At 42.2% G+C, this 17641-nt stretch overlaps 2 protein-coding genes across 2 annotated transcripts in view; both read left to right on the top strand.

Annotated features, from left to right (window-relative positions):
• The window catches only part of znf296 (zinc finger protein 296), a 10006-nt gene extending 4584 nt beyond the window's left edge, over positions 1-5422 (top strand). Inside the window, exon 3 of the mRNA XM_010772045.1 lies at positions 1929-5422. Coding sequence (XP_010770347.1) covers positions 1929-3724 — 1796 coding nt within the window. The 3' untranslated portion in view covers positions 3725-5422. The remainder of the gene's footprint in view (positions 1-1928) is intronic.
• An 8202-nt stretch (positions 5423-13624) lies between these two features.
• Positions 13625-15912, top strand: LOC104946258 (calpain-2 catalytic subunit-like; the record flags this gene model as incomplete). Its single annotated transcript, XM_010772046.1, has 3 exons — positions 13625-13960; positions 14960-15029; positions 15794-15912. Coding segments are annotated over exons 1-3 (390 nt in total), but the record flags the coding sequence as incomplete, so codon positions are not given.
• Between the last annotated feature and the right edge of the window lie 1729 nt (positions 15913-17641).

Raw genomic sequence — 17641 nt, 5'->3', positions numbered from 1 at the left:
GGACCCCCCCAAACAGACGGCCCCAGGACCTCGACTTTGTGTTTGCGGTCGCGGCCAAAGGAAAGGAAGGGGAGTGAGGGAAGCGAAAAAAAAAAAAAACATTCCTAAGCGCGTAAAACCGGGAAACCCAGGGCGGCCCTTCCCGCGTTGTTGTTTTCTGGTTCGTTCCACCAGGGCAGGTAACATGACCTTCAAACCCAACGCTTACTACCTCATTTACTAATCCCTGAAACTTTTAGAACCAACCAGAGAGAATAGAGATACACAAATGTCGCAAACAGAGACAATGATCGAGAGATTACAACAAAAAAAAAACGGTAAAAGATGGTAAGAAAATTTTTTTATGACTTTAATTTACTTCACTTTTAGTTGGGAGAGAGACCTCTTGTTGAAACTAAAGAGACAGAACACTAGAACGTCAGAAACGTCAAACGAGGAGGTGGACATTGTAGTGACGGGGAGGTGGACGGTATGTACATCCAATATGTATACTAAATATATATAATATAGTAGGGTTTTGGGGGGGAGCAGAGAGCTTTTGGGTGAGGAGAGCCGGGGTTGGAGGATGGGTCTCAAGTACAATCCAAAGGGGTGACATATTTTGATGGTGTCTCTTGGCCCCCCATACCACATTATAATCTTTTTATCTCATTTTCTTTTTATCTCCTGAGCCCTGACCTACCTCTCTCTCTCTCTCTCTCTCTCTCTCGTTTCCTGCCTTCTCTCTTCACCCTATTTTTAAAGAAGTATCTCAACTTCTCCTGGGTTTCTCCTCAGGCTAGGTTAAAGGACATGAACACCACAGCTCCTCTCGTCTCCAGACAGAGGAAGGGCGGGCGAGGGGGAAAGGAGAAAGAAACAGTTGCTCTCTTTTTCATCTTCACTCTCCTCCCCCCTCCAGTAAAATACAGAAGGATTTGAGTTGAGGAAACATGAAAGAGGCTTATACCAGAGTCCGCTTTGAACCTCTCCAAAAAGAAAAAAAAGAACTGTTTCCCCCCTCAATTTAGGGATCTTCTCTCCAATTTTGATTTATGCAGAAAGGCCTCATTTGTCAAGCAGGCTGAGTCAGTGCCTGATTTGCATAAAGCGTTCATTTTCTACGTTCTGCTAATTAGCAATTTGCAGCTTAATTGGAGAGTGGCTCTCGGTTAGGAGACAAAGCTATCCACATATAAAAATATCTCCAGATGTACTTTACGACACGACTGCATCTCTGTTGGCCTTTTTTCTCTATTATTCTCTATTCTGCTTTAGGTCGTTATTTTCCACTCACTTTTTCTTTATTGTAGAGTAACTTATATCACCTTCCTCTTCCTTATCTATTCATCTGAGTCAAGGTGCATGTACTGTTATTCTGGTAAATGTGGCTTTAACCATGCTTTAGTCATGTTACTGTTCAGTTTTTAAAACTTTTCAGTAAATTGTACTCTTCCCTCTGTCGCTGCATCGTATTCATGCAGAGCAGACATCTGTTTTCAGCAAAGAAGTTCTAAAAACACACGGCACCCTACTTGCTCCTCACCAGACAGACTGATGGAGACCGGTAGTGACCAGCCACTTTTGAACAGTGGAGCATTTAGCTGCTAAAGAGTGAGCGAAGAGAGAGAAAATATTCAGCTATATTCATCAGGTGGACACAGTGACACCTCCTAAGTAATATTAATGTTGCTTTTTGTCTGCTGGATGTGTAAAAAGGCTACTTTTTGCTAAATTCGCCAAACAAAGTACAAAGATGCATCGGCACATTTTTTTGTGAATGCCCCACAAAGTTGCAGGTTTAATCTCTATGAAAGTACCTTGTTGGTTTACTCACTGGAGGTCAACGCTTCCAAAAAAAAAGCATTTAATTTCTTTATTCTTTTATTACTTACTGACAACCATCAATTAAAATTGAAAACTCAATGTTGTCTTTCTTTGTTTCCCAGTGTTCGAGGAGCCTTCCTACTTCACCTGCCAGCAATGTGAAGGTGTGTTTCCATCGGCCTGGGCGCTCCTACAGCACGCTCAGCACACACACTCCTTCAGCATCTACCAAGTGGACGAGGAGGACCACACAGACATGAGAAGAGGAAGAGGAGGACTTCGAGGGCGCAAGCCTGCCGCAGCCACTCTGGACCCTCGCCACCTGAGCCAAGCTCTTGCTTCTGCTTTTCAGCCCAACGCCCTGCGCCTCAGTCACTCCCGTCAGACACACACCCCCACACACACCCCCTCCTCCTCCATCAGTAACATGCAGGCTCTGAACTTTTCAGTGCGGCTCAGGGAGCTCGCAGAGGGGAACAACCACACCATGGGCAGCTCCCCCGGAGGCCTGCTGCTGTCTCCGTCTTCTTCTCCACTAGCAGCTTGTCCCTTTCCTCTGAACAGCGGCCTCCAGTCTGACCACCACTGTGAGCTGTGTGACCAGAACTTCCTGTCCCTTCGCGCCCTGTCGGCCCACCGCCGCACTCACTCCTGCGACAAGCCCTATCACTGCGGAGTGTGCAGGACGGCCTTCTCCCAGAGCGGGCAGCTGGCACGGCACATCAGGAACCATCACAGGGACGCTGGGGGAGCAGGAAGTAGATATGAGTCGTTGGAGATGGTCGTGACGGAGGACGACATAGGGGGTCATGGGATGAGAGGGAGATTTCAAATGCAGCCGGCTGGGGTCGCCATGGGGAAGAGAGGGGTGGGTGCAGAGGTGAGGGCCCCCGAGTTAGACCTGACGCTGCCCAAACACCCGTCCATAGCTTCAGGCCTGATGCTGCTGACCTCGCAGGTCAGACCGCCGGACAGGGAGCTGCTGAGGCTGTACCAGCGCCAGAGAGAGGGGGCCGAGGGAGGGGAGGAGGAGGCAGAGGGGCAGGGGGAGGCTCAGCACACCTCACCCTGCGCCAGCCCCTCCGAAGGCTCACTGGAGAGTGGAGAGACCGGGGGCAGTGGAGAGAGCGGCATCGCCAGCGGAAACTGCACGCCCAAACGGCCCGAGATGAGCGACAGAGTGCGAGGAGTCGGCGAGTGGGAGAGCGAAAGAGGGGAGATCATAGAGAGGGAGACGGACTGGGGCTCAGACGAAGTCAGCGAGGTGGTGCAGGAGTGGCAGAGGGAGAATGAGCGGAGGACTGTTGGAGGGAGTGGTGGAGGAAACAACAACAGCACTGCTGCCGGATCAGCTGGTAGGAAGAAGAAAGACGAAGCCTGCGAGTACTGCGGTAAACAGTTCAGGAACAGCAGCAACCTCACGGTGCACCGGCGCAGCCACACCGGAGAGAGACCCTACCGCTGCGGCCTCTGCAATTACGCCTGCGCCCAGAGCTCAAAGCTAACGCGCCACATGAAGACTCACGGCGCGCAGGGGGCCAAGGCGTCCTTTCTGTGCCAGCTGTGCTCCGTGCCCTTCACCGTCTACGCCACTCTGGAGAAACACCTGAAGAAGGTCCACGGTCTGAGCCATGCCAGCGTGGGAGCGTACGCTCAGGCCAGCGCTGCGGACACTTTAGCTGCCATGAAAGCTGACGGAGATACAGTGGTGGTGAAAATGGAGGAGGATGAAGCCAGTTTGGATCAGATAGAAACGGAGAGCAGAGTTCAGAGTGATGTGGTGAAAGGCATGGAGATGGAGGAGGTGCTGAGCCAAGAGGAGTTTGTGGAAGAAAGGGGGGGGAGTCCAGCCATAGTGTCTGACCTCCCACCTGAGAGCAACGCAGAGTTGAGCTTAGCTTTGACTTCTGCGCCATGACAGCTGTTCTCAATCACTAATTGACTTTCAAATAGCACTGTGTAGGATTTGAGTTATCATAAAATAATTCCCCCCATCATTGAATGGATAGTTGAACTGGAATGGAGTTTGAAGAAGAATCTGAAGCAGCTCTCTGCCAGCGCCGAGACATACAGCAGCCCCGGTGTTCGTGATCGTATGCAAAGCTGCTGGGTGAAACTAAGTGCCTACAGTTATTTAGACCACAGAGCAAAAACAAGGCTATGACATTCAGCAGGGAGATTACCAGCGCTCTCGAACAGGAAGTGAACCGCCACAGTCCACACAGACACAGGAAACCGATCACCATGTTGCAGTGCAGGATGCAAAAGACAAGTGATTTATTTCTCTGGCAACCCACTGGACAGGTGGAGACAGATATTTACTGTCAGATAATGTAAGAAAGAGATTATATTAAAAAATAAATGCTGAGCAATAGAATGATGTTAATATATTTTCAGCAAAAAGAGAAAGGTCTTATTGTGTTTCCTAGCTGTTGCTGGTTTTCTTTTGAGAAGACCTTTTAAAGACTAAAGATGTTCAAACAGCCACATGGGTCAAATGAATCCAAACACTGTCTGCCTGCAGTTTCTCAGACTCCTCTTTTTAAAGGCGCTTGGTTGTCACAACACTTGTCACTTAACGTAATGTTTACAGGGCTCACGGAGCCTGGTAAGATCGGGATCCTGACTTTGTGACAGTATGTATGGATGATTTTCTGTTTTCTAGTTTTATAAATGTGAATAAGGAGACTTTAAAGTCTCATCTACTGCTGTGTTTCTTTTCATCCATGGTTTGTTTTCTATGCATACGCAATTTTACCTTCATGTGAAACGGGTGTCATTATTTTTCTCTATTTGTACTTGTGATGGTAATTTCTCTCTCTCATTGTTTACATTTGTAAAGTGCCGGACTGCTTTAAGCTTGTGCATGTTTTTGCCGCCATTTGAACTGTTCTTTTTTGTTGACTGTGTTTGAATTATTCCTAATTTATGGATGCTGCATGTTGGTGATTGTGTAACTGCTGACATACAGGGTTGAGAGGTGCAGGAGAAGCTAGCGGAGTTAGTGGGAAGCACTTGGCAGAGTTTGCGTGAATGTGTTTGTTTGTGTGTACATACTGGAGGGGGAATAAATCCTCAGGTGACACTTCTACTTGAACCCTCTCCTGTGATCTTGTGTCCAGAGCATGACTCAGCAGGTCATGATCACTGTGTCGTGCTTCTGGCAGGTGTGCCTGCCGACGAGGATCTATGGAAAGTTAAGCAAGAGGAAATCTGCTCATTTAACAACAAAAACAAAACAGGACAAAGTTTTCAAGTAAAGTGATGCCGATGTTTGTCGTGACTACTGTGATGAATACGTGTGAACATATCTGATTTCTACATGCATTCATGTCAGGGAATACAATTTCTTGTGTGTGTTGTGTGATGAATGGGTAAGAATGATTGCAGTGTAACTGTTCAGGGATAATATTTTGTACATAGATTGACATGCTTGCAGTTGCTATACTTGTTGTTGTTGTTATTATTAATATTATTATTATTAACTGCCTCCACTCCTAGCATCATCTTATTTCCGCTAAACACTGGCTATTGTGAAGATCCGCTGTCTTTGTAAACTTGACACCATTTTGTAATTCACCTTCTCATCAAGAGCCTCAATAAAGAATTGAGGTGAAATATAGTGTGTTGTGGAGTCTTATTCTGCTTGTGGTCGCTTTCCCCCAACATGTTTTCCCCCTTTCTTCTTCTAGAATTCAGAACAAAGCTTTGAAACTATTTTTAAGTGTCTTTTCTCACCAGAATGTTGTCTTAGTCAGAGTGGGTCATTCCTCTGAGGACCACAGTCAGCGCTGACTTATTAATTTTTAATGTGAGTGTTTGGATTAGGGACCCTCACTCCTTGTTTACATCCTTGTGATGTTACTGGCTTTGTTTGGAAACGCTGTAATGAAATTCCAACGGGTTGTGTATGCGAGTGTGTGTGCTAAACTGAATGTGTGTGTGTGTGTAGATGCATGTGAGCTGGTGTCACTCATCCAGCAGGTTGTGAGATGGGTGCAGCGAGCTGTGATGGGACACGGGCGACAAGGTTTTCTCAGGATACTAAATAGAGGAGGGGCAGTTTGGTTATTGTTTGTGGGCATGTTAGGAGGCAGAGCGGGGTGGGTGGGGAGTGTCAAGGGGTTGGGATAATTGCTGACTCCATTTTAAGGGCATAAAAAACCTCTGCACCAGCATCTCTGGCCTTAACCCCACCCCCAATCGGATGAAAATGAAGTTCTATGATCCCTCTAGCTCATTAACAGCAGGTCTTTTAATGAGCTTTCAACAGGGTGGGGGCTGGGTAAATGAAGTGGGGTTGGATGGTGGAGGGTATAATGTGTGGGGGGGTTATTGCACCAGATGCACACACGCCCACTACTACCAATTACCATTGTGTTTTACAGAATAAGGAGGAAGTGAAGACCGAAGCCCCTCAGACCCAGATGAGTCAGTTTTGTCCGTTTCTGTCCACAGAGACAGAGGACAGTATGGTGACATCCTCCTCTGGCAAACTCTGCCCTCCATGTCTCCCGGGCGCCACAGCGAGCGCCATTTGGTGCTCGTATGGACCCAATTATGTAAGGTAAGGTGATACACAGCAGAACACGGCACAGCAGCCCTCAAGCAAGTGGATATCTGTTCCACGTCCCACAGTGCCCTTTGTCTTCCTGCAGTCCACACCTCTCTGTCAAACCCTGCACAGGACAGTGTCGGCACCAAAACCAGCCAATCACAACACAGAGAGTTTATAATGTGTGCCAATAGGAGACTGAGACTGACACTGTGTGAGTGTGTATTGACCAGTGACTGCCCCTGGGCGGTAGTAACGTGGACTTTGAGATCTAGTAGTTGAGTCTCGGCTCCACAGAGAAAGCTTTTGTTGATGTGGAAGTTGGGAGAGGTCGATTTAGGACAGCGACACAACTAACACTCACACAGGGGATTTTAATATGCTACACACACTTGAACAACTTTTGCTAAGCAGTCTCTACCGCTTTAACAGGAATATATGTTGTGAGGAGAAAAATCATCTGGGATTTTAGGTTATTAAATTGTGAGGCAGTTTAAATGTTGTTCTGGCAGCATCTAAAAGGCTGCATTACTGATAAGTGAAACCAATGATCTAAATAATTTGGGCTATTTGTGAATTAAAAAGCAGAAACACTGAAAGCAACTGTTTACTTATCATATCACCAAGGCCATAACAAAGGCCTAAGAAAGTTTTATTGATGGCATTTATATTTATACTTAGGTCAAGTATCAAATATTTGTATAGGGATAACATTCTGGTGGCCAAATACTGAATCTGAAATGAAATATCCCCTATAGTAGATAAAGAAAGAAAGAACATGTAGCTCCTTCCAGGTGACAAAAAACACACCAAATTCACACCTAAATAAGAATTTGGTTGCTGAGGCAGCAATAATTTAATTACATTGCATTTAGCTGACGCTTTTATCCAAAGCGACTTACAATAAGTGCATTCGACCAGGAAGATACGCCTCAAGCATCATACATTATCAACAATAATGTTATAAAGTTATTGAGACAGAAATACTATGATTTCTGTCTCCAGTTATATTTTCTCCATCTAAAAATGTACTGAAATAGCCTTTTTATTCATTTTTTAATTAATTCAACTTATATTAATAACATTAGAGCAGTTCAATACAATAATAAAACAAACATTTAAAAATTGATTAAACTTACAAAAATGCGTACTAAAAAATATAATCGGCTTCACGAAATAGTCAATTGTCGACTCAATTAAAACTTTAAAATCATTTTTACTGCAGAAAAGTTCTAAGGAATGATCTTCCATTCACATTTTATGTTAAGTGGAAAAATGAATATTATAGTTTGACCCAGTACAGAACCTTGGGGAATACCACACTCCAGATATTCAGACGAGGACCCCACCAACAGCAAGTAACTGAATAACTGAGTTACTGAGAAATGTCATAAATTGGGTCAAAGTAAAGTTAGCAGCAATCACCTGCATCCTTTTCAGACCTGAAACTGTGCTGACTGAGCAATATGACAGCTCGACCTTGTGGGCAGTCTTTATAGACATGAAGTGCAATTTTCTGGCAGTACTAGCACACTTCAGATTCAATTTAAGATGATTAACTCTGAAAATGCTAACAACAAAGAGAATGTGAGAGCTCTGTGTTTGCTTTCCTGCAGGGCAGGCCTGTGGCCATAAAAGGCTCTCACTTATGTATGAGAAGATTGTGCTTTATCATGGAGAAAGCCAATTAACTGGGAGTTTTTAATTACATTTCTCATGGTGTACTGTGTTGAGCCTCCAATCATCTCTAGAGTCCCTGTCCTGTTGTCCTCTTCCTCCCCAGAATATTTGAGGAGGAGGAGGAGGCAGACGCTGAGGATTAAATCATCAGCAGGGCAGACTGGGACGGGGATAACAAGAAAGAGAAAGATGCTTTTGGGAGTGATCAGACGAACCACAGGACTCCCTCACTGCTCTTTATCCATGCACGGTTCTCACAATTCCCACCTCTTCTCGCCCCTCCCTCCTCCCGCAACGACCGCAGAGTGAAACCTGAACCCTGGTATTACACCCGCTTCACCTCTCCTCCCTCACCCTCCTAACCCCCCAACAGTGAGAGTGTGGGAGGACGGGGTGAGAGGTAACACATACCCGGGCAGCCATCCGCCAATGCTGTGCCTTTACTTGCCATTCAACACCTTCGGATAATGAGAGGATGGAAAGGCAAGAAGGGGTCATTCTTATTGAGGGTTATTATGTAATGCCGCTGATCACTGAGGAACAGCTCTGCAGGAGGGGTGTCAGTTCATTTAGATTTGATTGAAAGGAAGCATTGGCACTGCAGGACGTGTCGATTTAAAACAAAAGGGAGGAAGTTCTATGATTTCTCTTTTTTCACAGCATGAAGCAGTGCAACATCAAAAAGACAGAAATTGTTGCCAGATAATGATGGTGAAATAAACTTCAAAACTAACCCAAATAAATACAGCTCTACCATGAGTGAAGGACATGGGCTCGATTTCATTTAGCAGATTGTAAAGACAGACACAGAAAAGAATGCACACTCTTTTAACATAAACTGCCTCTTTGAAAGATGTTTTTTTAACGTAAAATAGCTTCAGAGTTCCTCTCAAAAATTCCTCATTGTTGCCACGTGACATTGATATATTTGTGAATCCAACAACTAACAAATGCTTCTACATTAGGACGATACAAAAAAAATACGTTATACATGTGTTGCCAAAAGTTTGCGATTCATTGGATTACTGTTCAAAAGATGCATAACAACATAAATGATAGGCCTACAGCGTAATACGATATCATTTGCTACATACAATACATGACACAAGGGAAACCAAAGGAATAGGGAACTACACTAAATTTCAATATAATGCTAAACTCACTTGAATAGACAATTTTGCTGCACAGTATTTGTGGCTGTTGCTCAGGAGCTAGAGCAGGAGTCAACTATTCAGGAGGCTGGTGGTTCGATCCCTGGCCCTTACAGTCAACCTGATCAAGTGCCCTTGTGCCAGAAACCAAACCCTACATTGCCCTGTGACTGTGAAGGTTTTAGCTCCTGATGAGCAGGTGGCATCTTGTATACTGGCCTCTGACACAAGTGCATGAGTGTGTGGTGAATGCTGGCTTTTGTTGGGAAACACATTGTATGGTAATTAGACAAAAAAGCCCTAAATAAATGCAGCCCATCTACTGCAACACGATATACAATAAAAAACTAAATTCACTACGCTTAATATGATACGATATGACACAATGCAACATTATACAATGGGATAAGACAATACAATACAACCTTGACCCACGATATACTCTGAACTCAACACAATAGAATGTGAGACAATGTGGCACAATACACTGAAATATGATGCAACGCTATGCAACACAATATCATTTGGTCATTCCAAGACTATGCAGTTACGGTACTTCGAAGAACTTTCTTTTATGACTTAAACCTATTTTGCTTGCTAACAATTACAATTTGGACGGAGCGTATTCACGACCACCTATTTGAGTGTTGTTCATACCGACGCATATCAAACATCCTGTAGGTGATCTAAGGTGAGTAGATGGTGTCCACCTGACAACCCTAACAACACCCTCAGTGCAACATTTGGATCAGTGTTAATAAAGATGTATCTTAAGGGCTTATTTGTTGTTTATGCCTCTTGAATGGACATTTGACTTGAATATTAACATATTTTTTAAACTTCCTGTTTACTTGCAAATGTCTCTACAAACCTACTACCGTTCATGCCTTAAGCTTCAAGGGTGAACGAAAGTGCAACCAAATCAAAGCCTAAAGAAGATAGACGATATATGAGGTAATCAAACATCTGTCGGCTCAAACGCTCTCTGACAAACTGTTTTCAAACGTCTGTTACTCTCTTTGTCTTTCATAAACACACACACATTACCCTGTTCTTGCTGCACCTGGTGACCCTCCTTGTGAACCTGACACAGACACACACACAGTTATTCAGTAGCTCTGGTAATTACACACACACACACACACACACACACACACACACACACACACACACACACACACACACACACACACACACACATTGTATTATTGTATTGTATGAGAGAGGTTCCAGGTTGAATTGAGGCGAATATTTGTAATGTCAGACACACACACATACACGTGCTTGTGCGCACACACACACACACACACACACACACACACACACACACACACACACACACATGCAAACCTCCATATTGAGGTCAGTCAGTTTTGTTTCTTGTCCAGCCCAGAAACGTCTCAAAATGCCAGAAAAACTGGATTGGAGCGTACACCCCTCCCCTCCCCTCACACAGTGCTGGGTTCAGAGGTGATGACTGGATAGCATGCATAGGAAGGTTAGAAGGTAGAGCTCAGTCTTGTGACAGGTGAAATGCTTTCATGTGCTGGCCTGAGGGCAGGTGAACTCCTGATTGCCCCTCGACCAGCATCTCCACATACAACAAATGTCCACTGTCACACCGGACATTTTTCATGTTGCATCCGTTTCACTGACCCTCGTTTCATGTTGAAGCTTGAGGCTGAAACTTTATCACTGCTAAATCTATAAAAAAAAATATTTGTTCAGAAACTGATGGAACTTTTTTTTATCATATTCTGCAAATTAATTAATTGGATTCGAAGGCATAATGTTTATCATAAAGTAGAAATAAAAGGCATCATAAAATAGTAAATCTCAAGTATAATAGAAGTATCTCCAAATGATACTCTGGTCAATTAAAAGTAGTTACTTTCCACAACTGTACCTAAAGAGCATTAATAAAATGGGCCGCTTTAGAATAATTTCAGAATGTATGACTAGAATATATTGTGATATTAAGGATATCAAACAAAAATGCCATTATTTCAGTGAGGGAAACAAAATATATGGTGTTTCTTACTGGCTACACCAAAAACTGGTTGCAGAAAATACAAGTTTCAGAAGTTTAAGTTTATTTATAGGAAAGATCAAATAAAGCCATGAGTTATAACATCAGAGAACAGGAATGTAAAAACAACCCACATATAGCCTATATGCAGGCCTATATTGAAGTTATCTCTCCATGGTGCTGCTGGGGGCTGATTGTCTGCTTCTCAGTCCGGTGATGTGTTTGAGTGATGCGGTAGAAAACCGGTCGGGACAAAGCCGGTTAACCAGCGGGGAGACAGAGAGGGGCCCCGGGTTTCTGGTGCGGGGTCGTGGGATCAGAGCGGGTCATGGAGGTGTGGGAGTGTCTGCTCGGCCCTCTGACCTTTGTCACTGAGGCTTCCTTTAATCCTGTCCTCAAAGACCATACGGACATAATGGAGAGCCCATGAATGGAGTTAAATGGTGACCATTAGGTGGATCTGTTTCGCTATTCTTCTTGTTTGTTTAGTCCAGGTCAGTCTCACGTTTTCAGGCTAATCAGGCGTGTGATGGAGGGACGGCTGGAGACGCCTGGAGAGGCCCGCGGTGAGCACCGCAGGACAACAGTTTACTGGAGATGGATATCCACCTAAATATAATGAATGGTACGACACAAGAGGGCCGAGAGAGGGGGGCGGAGGGGAGCAAGGGGGACGCTAATTGGATGTCCACTTCAGATGATTTGAGTCCCGACCAGAGTTCACAAGTGGTCCACACAGGAGGAGGCCAAAGACCCCTTCCAAAAACTGCTTGGTCAATTTAGGTATCACAGCAAAACAAGTCCCCATGAATAGTCTATTACACCGGTATTATTCTAAGGATGTCCACCTTAACACATTTAGACTCTCAATGAAGCACTGACAATACATTTTGTGGGAACACATTTCAAAATATCGATAAATTGGATTTGGCTAGATTTTTTTTCAGGAATGTGATAATATTGGAAGGTAAACTTATCAAATAAAAAGGTGAAATAATGTTCTTCCATTGGAATACATTTGGTTTTATAAAAAGATCTAGAAATACTAACTACAAACGTATAGGCTTACTGATAAAGGCCTTTCATCAGACAATGTTTTGGGTTTTCTTGTTTATAAATGTATCTTGCTCAGTCTTTAAAGTAACTTTCAATAAACCACCAACTCTCTGGTTGTAGAATTCAGTAAGTGATTAATAGAGTGTGTATAACAATTGTCTTTAATAATTAACAAGTTACTAAAACAGGGTCAGAGGTTTGTCCGAATAAATATAATAATAATCTGCATGTTTTTCCTGCAGTTATATCAATTTAGCAAACATTGACATACAACTGCTTATCGTTTTGCAAATGTATTAATGATGATCACTGCAGTAATATTAAAACACCTATGTCAATTATACAATAAAAAAACGAATAGACTTATTGTAGATAAATCAACTTTTTCACAATTTACCTATTTTCTCTCATCTAACAAGAGAAGGCATTTTTAGAGACATTTTAATTAGTAAGTTAAATCTGCCACAGTGAAAATTGTTTTTAAAGCTCACTTTATACCTCAGTTTTGTGTTGCAGAACACTTATTAAAGGACATTATTAGGCCTCTTCTATAGCTGACCAATTATACTGTCTATTGCAATTCAATCTGACATGAACCTCCTACATTTAATATTTAAACTCATTATTGTTGATTGCTTTTTCTTTAGATCTTGTATGAAGATACATTTCTCTACACAGCCTTATGTATAATCACACCAGCACCATGATTCACAGTAAACCAGCACATGTGTGTTTGTGGTCTGGTGCCTTTAAGTGGAGGAGACTGACACCTAGAGTCTCATGTGATGTACTGCAGGCTACATACTGCATCTAAGCAACCTTCTATTAGACACAACAATAACAAACAGAAGATCATTCAATGTGTCTGTCGATATTCTCCAGAGGTTAACATGTGGTTAATATCAGTTTCCTTAAAAGACAAGACGGATAGGTATTTCCTTGACACACACTTGAATTGCTTTTTGATCTAATTTCTCTATTTTTACATCATACGTAGCCTACCTAATTATTTGTTCAATTATTTTTATTTGCACCTCTTTCTATGTATTACAGCACTGATTGGTGCTTTTATATTCCTAAAATGTCTATGTCATAGGGCTTGAATGTGGTTCACTTTTATTCTGGAAATCCTTTAATCCAAGCTCTGTGTGCTTACATTTTTGTATTTAATAATGACGATATTCTGTGGTAAACATTGTTTTGCTTTGTTACAGCTGTTGTGTGCTTTGGATGAAGCTGTTGCCTCTTTTTGTCAGTATGATAGAATGGACGATAAATAAAAAGGGATCAAAGAGGCTTTTGGCACCGTGTCATTACTCCGACTCCAGCTCTCCTCGGCCCCCGGCGCTCTGCATACCTTTGCGGGCTGGGCAGAGCCGAGGAGTGTCCCTCTCTGGCTGCGGGGGGTGTGCGCTTTTTACTGTATTTAAGCACCAGCTGCTAACATATTGTGCGGATAAAGATTTTGACTGCAGATTCAGCATGGCGAACAACAAGAAGGCACCTCTTGGCTCCATCGAGAACCCGATCAAGTTCATGGATCAGGACTTCAAGTCTCTGCTGGAAGAGTGTCTGAAGTCCGGAAAGATGTTCGCTGACCCGACCTTCCTGGCGGAGCAGAAGTCCATTGGTTTACCGGAAGATGCGGATCCAAAGAAGGCGATCAAGTGGCAGCGACCCAAGGTAGATAAAGTTGTGCAAAGAGTTCCAGTTGCGTTTTTGGATTACATTCTAATCATTTATTCAACATCAGTTGTTGAAGAATCAATAACTATGCATGTCATGTTATAGCTTCCTCCACAGCCATAACAAAAAGGAATACATATTTGATAAAGTGCTGCTTCCATATCAAAAATATTCTGCTGGCACACTAACATTTTGTTTAAAACCAACGGAAGGTGTGTTCATTTGTTTAAGCCACTCATAATGTGAAATGTAATTTAGTATCTTGTTGGCTTTGCTTGCTCACAAAGACTCTATTTGCTGCTGAGGTGTAGAAAGCAACTGAAGGTGTGGCTCAGGTCTCCTGGAGCAGTTTCCTTTAGAGGGGCAAAATGTAACCAAATAATATCAGGAATAAAACTTTCATTAAAGTACTTTCATTAAAGTAATCTCCAAGCCAGAAAGCATTTTTGAGAGGTAAGGTACAACATAAGGAAAATGTTAATTTTAGCTGATATAATACATTACAAAGTAAAAAGGGATTAATAAGAATTAACAACAGGGCTGTCTTTAATGATACGTTTGAGTTAGTTTTAGTTTTATACATTTTATATGATTTATCTGTTTCCTTTTCTTCCTTGGTAAATGGTTTGGTTAATATAATCAGCATTTGATAATGTTTTCAAATTTTCGTAAATGTCTTAAAATGACTTGTTTTGTCCGACCACCAGTCCGTAAACAAGATATATTCAATTCAATATGTCATATATGATTAAATAAAACGAGAACATACTCATACTTAAGTAGCTGGAACTGGTGTTATTTTGGTATTTCAGTTTAAAGGAGGATTCAGGTTGTTATTATTATAATTTTAAGAAGTGTTAATTATTAATTATGTCGGATTGATTTATCCAATCATTTTTAAACCTTTTCTTAAAACGTCTTCTCTCATCACATGTACTAATGACGTTTGTGGTGTTAATCATGTTGTGCTCACATTTTCCTCTGCTCCTTGTGAAGGAAATCAGTGAGAATGCTGTGTTTGTGGAGGGCACGACTGGGACCACTGACATCTGTCAGGGCCAACTGGGTGAGTACACATCTGTAAAACTTCAACAAACACATTCATATCGGCCTCGCCCTCTGCTCATCTTCTCTACCGGAGTGATGAGGAACTGGCATGTGTCATGATGAATTGTCTTCAACTGGCATTCAACAACATTCTGGTGCAAAGTAAAATGCTGAACCCATTCAGTGGTTCATTTTATTCTAATGACTTAATTACAGTCAAATACAATGACTTCATCCAGAACTGGATGTCTGCACCGAACAGCTCCAGGGACCAAACTTCTATCACTCAGTGAGGGGGAAAGAGGAGAGGCACTCTGTGTTCCCTTAACTTTAAATCTGCGAGGGTCCAGTCCCTGTCTTCATCAGTCCTCACAAATCTCTCTTATTGTTTGTGGTGAACCACAAAAAAACAAACTTCCCTCCTCCCCTCTGAGATTTCTCAATTGATAGTTTATGATACCAGTTTATGGACATATTGTACTGATCAATACCAAACTCCTTGTTCCTCTTGCTCGTCTTCTTGTGTTTGAAGAAAGTATTTTCTTGCGACATCCAGGAACACAACATGTAACAGATGTTTTCTGTTGGAGAGGAATGTGGCCTATTAGGTTTTTGTGTGCGTGAGCCTGGTTCAAAGATCATTGACGAGAACATGGATTCTGCTTCATGGGAGACCAGTGCGTTCTGGGCTTTTATGTAAAAAACGAATCACTTATTATAAAGCACTAAGTATCTTCTCAGATGTGTTCATGTCAGCTTCTTGTGTGTATTCTTGTGAATCAGGTAACTGTTGGCTGCTGGCGTCGCTGTCCTGTCTCACCATGCACCCCAAACTCTTTGTGAAGGTGGTGCCGCCCAACCAAAGCCTGTCCAAGCCTTACGCAGGGATCTTCCATTTTAGGGTAAGTAGACTCCCAGCACTTTTCTTTCTGACGAGAAAAGTTGTAATTATCTCCCCAATCGAGTGAGTTGAGACTCACGCCTTGTTTGCTGCTGACCAACAAAAATAAGTCTTCCTCATATCCTTTATCGTTGCCCTGCAGCTCAATCTCACCCCCTGCCTTGTCTTAGCCTTAACGCATGATGCTTTAGGTCCTATATTCTTTAGGAAAACAAATTATTATTATAAGCTGTAATTGCATCTAAGTTTTAATCATTTATTGCACCTGCAAATAAGCGTTTTAGGTGGAAGTGTGGCTGATGCTTGATGCTTTAGACAAACAATCACATTTTGTGGTAATATGTTACTTTGTTTTGAAGTATGCACAATGTGAGAATGAAATCAACTGACACAATAGGGGTTTTTAAGGCAAAATGAGTTTCCTTAAAAGCAGTTATATTCTAAACAGTCCCTCTGGCTCATTACTTAAAGGGTTTAGTAGGTCTGTATCTGTTGAGATCCCTAATGACCTGAATTTTCTCTTTTTTGTTGTGTTTGGGACGTTGCTAGGCATCAACCTCTATGAAAACGTAGCGAGCAAGTGCCTTTAACATTATATTACATATAAAGTATAAAACACATTTCTGGGTGTGTTTGAAGCTCAATAAGTGCTGATCACAGGCCAAATATATAACAAAGTTTGTGTTGGTTTTAATCAATTATGTATTGAAGATCATTATAGATATTAAGTTGGATTTATTATTAACAACTAATTCACATGTTATGTAACTTCTTCTAAGCAAGGACTGATTCTCTGTCTCTAAAGTGATTCATATTCTATCTAATATGACATTTAGCCTATTGTCATTGAGCTGTATACTGCTTTAGGTGCCGTGCTTTTACAGATGCGTCATTTAATAACAGATCAAACAGGTATCAACTTATCCTGCAAATAGACAAAAGTGAAAACTAATCTTCACCTTATCAGAAGCTATTACATTTAGAGATCATGGACAGGCTCTGACTAGCACAGATACAATACATATGGCATTATTTGATGATTCAATCAGTTCAAAGCAAACACAGTCGTTAGATATGGATCATTATCTGCTCAGAAGTTATTTTCTCCAGAGTGTTGGACCTTCAGAGACTGTTAGGGAGATGAGACAAGACAAGACTTGACAAGCAGGGCAGAAGGATTGGAAAGTATTTATGCCTTGTCAGGGTGATGGGAGAGCAGTCCAGACATGCAGGCAGTGACTCCCCCTGACACACACACACACACACGTGCTTGTGCACACACACACACACACACACACACACACACACACACACACACACACACACACACACACACACACACACACACACACACACACACACACAGCTGTTGTGTACACCTTACAGTACACACCTTAAGTCATGGCCAGTATCTGCCTCGGTTGGTGGTTTAAAAAATGGAGGGTTTATTTAATGTGTCTTAAAAGCTTTCTTAATAAAACATGTGATACTGTACTAAGTATGTGAATAGCAGGTTTGCACAACAAGGCAATTTAAAGTGATTCAAATCACATAAGATGTAAAACAGAAATCAGTATAATGTGCCAAAAGTTAGATGATCTTTCCTATCTCATGTTAGATGAAGTTTGGATAAACGTATATATATATATATATATATATTTGTCTGTTATATATATATATATATGTATATATATACATACGTAAGGCCATGTCCACTGGGTGGATATAAT

Source organism: Notothenia coriiceps, unplaced genomic scaffold, assembly GCF_000735185.1.
Source record: "Notothenia coriiceps isolate Sejong01 unplaced genomic scaffold, NC01 NC01_scaffold00010889, whole genome shotgun sequence".
Taxonomy (NCBI): domain Eukaryota; kingdom Metazoa; phylum Chordata; class Actinopteri; order Perciformes; family Nototheniidae; genus Notothenia; species Notothenia coriiceps.
Note: the sequence above shows the minus strand (reverse complement) of the source record. Positions and strands in the feature narration are given on the sequence as shown.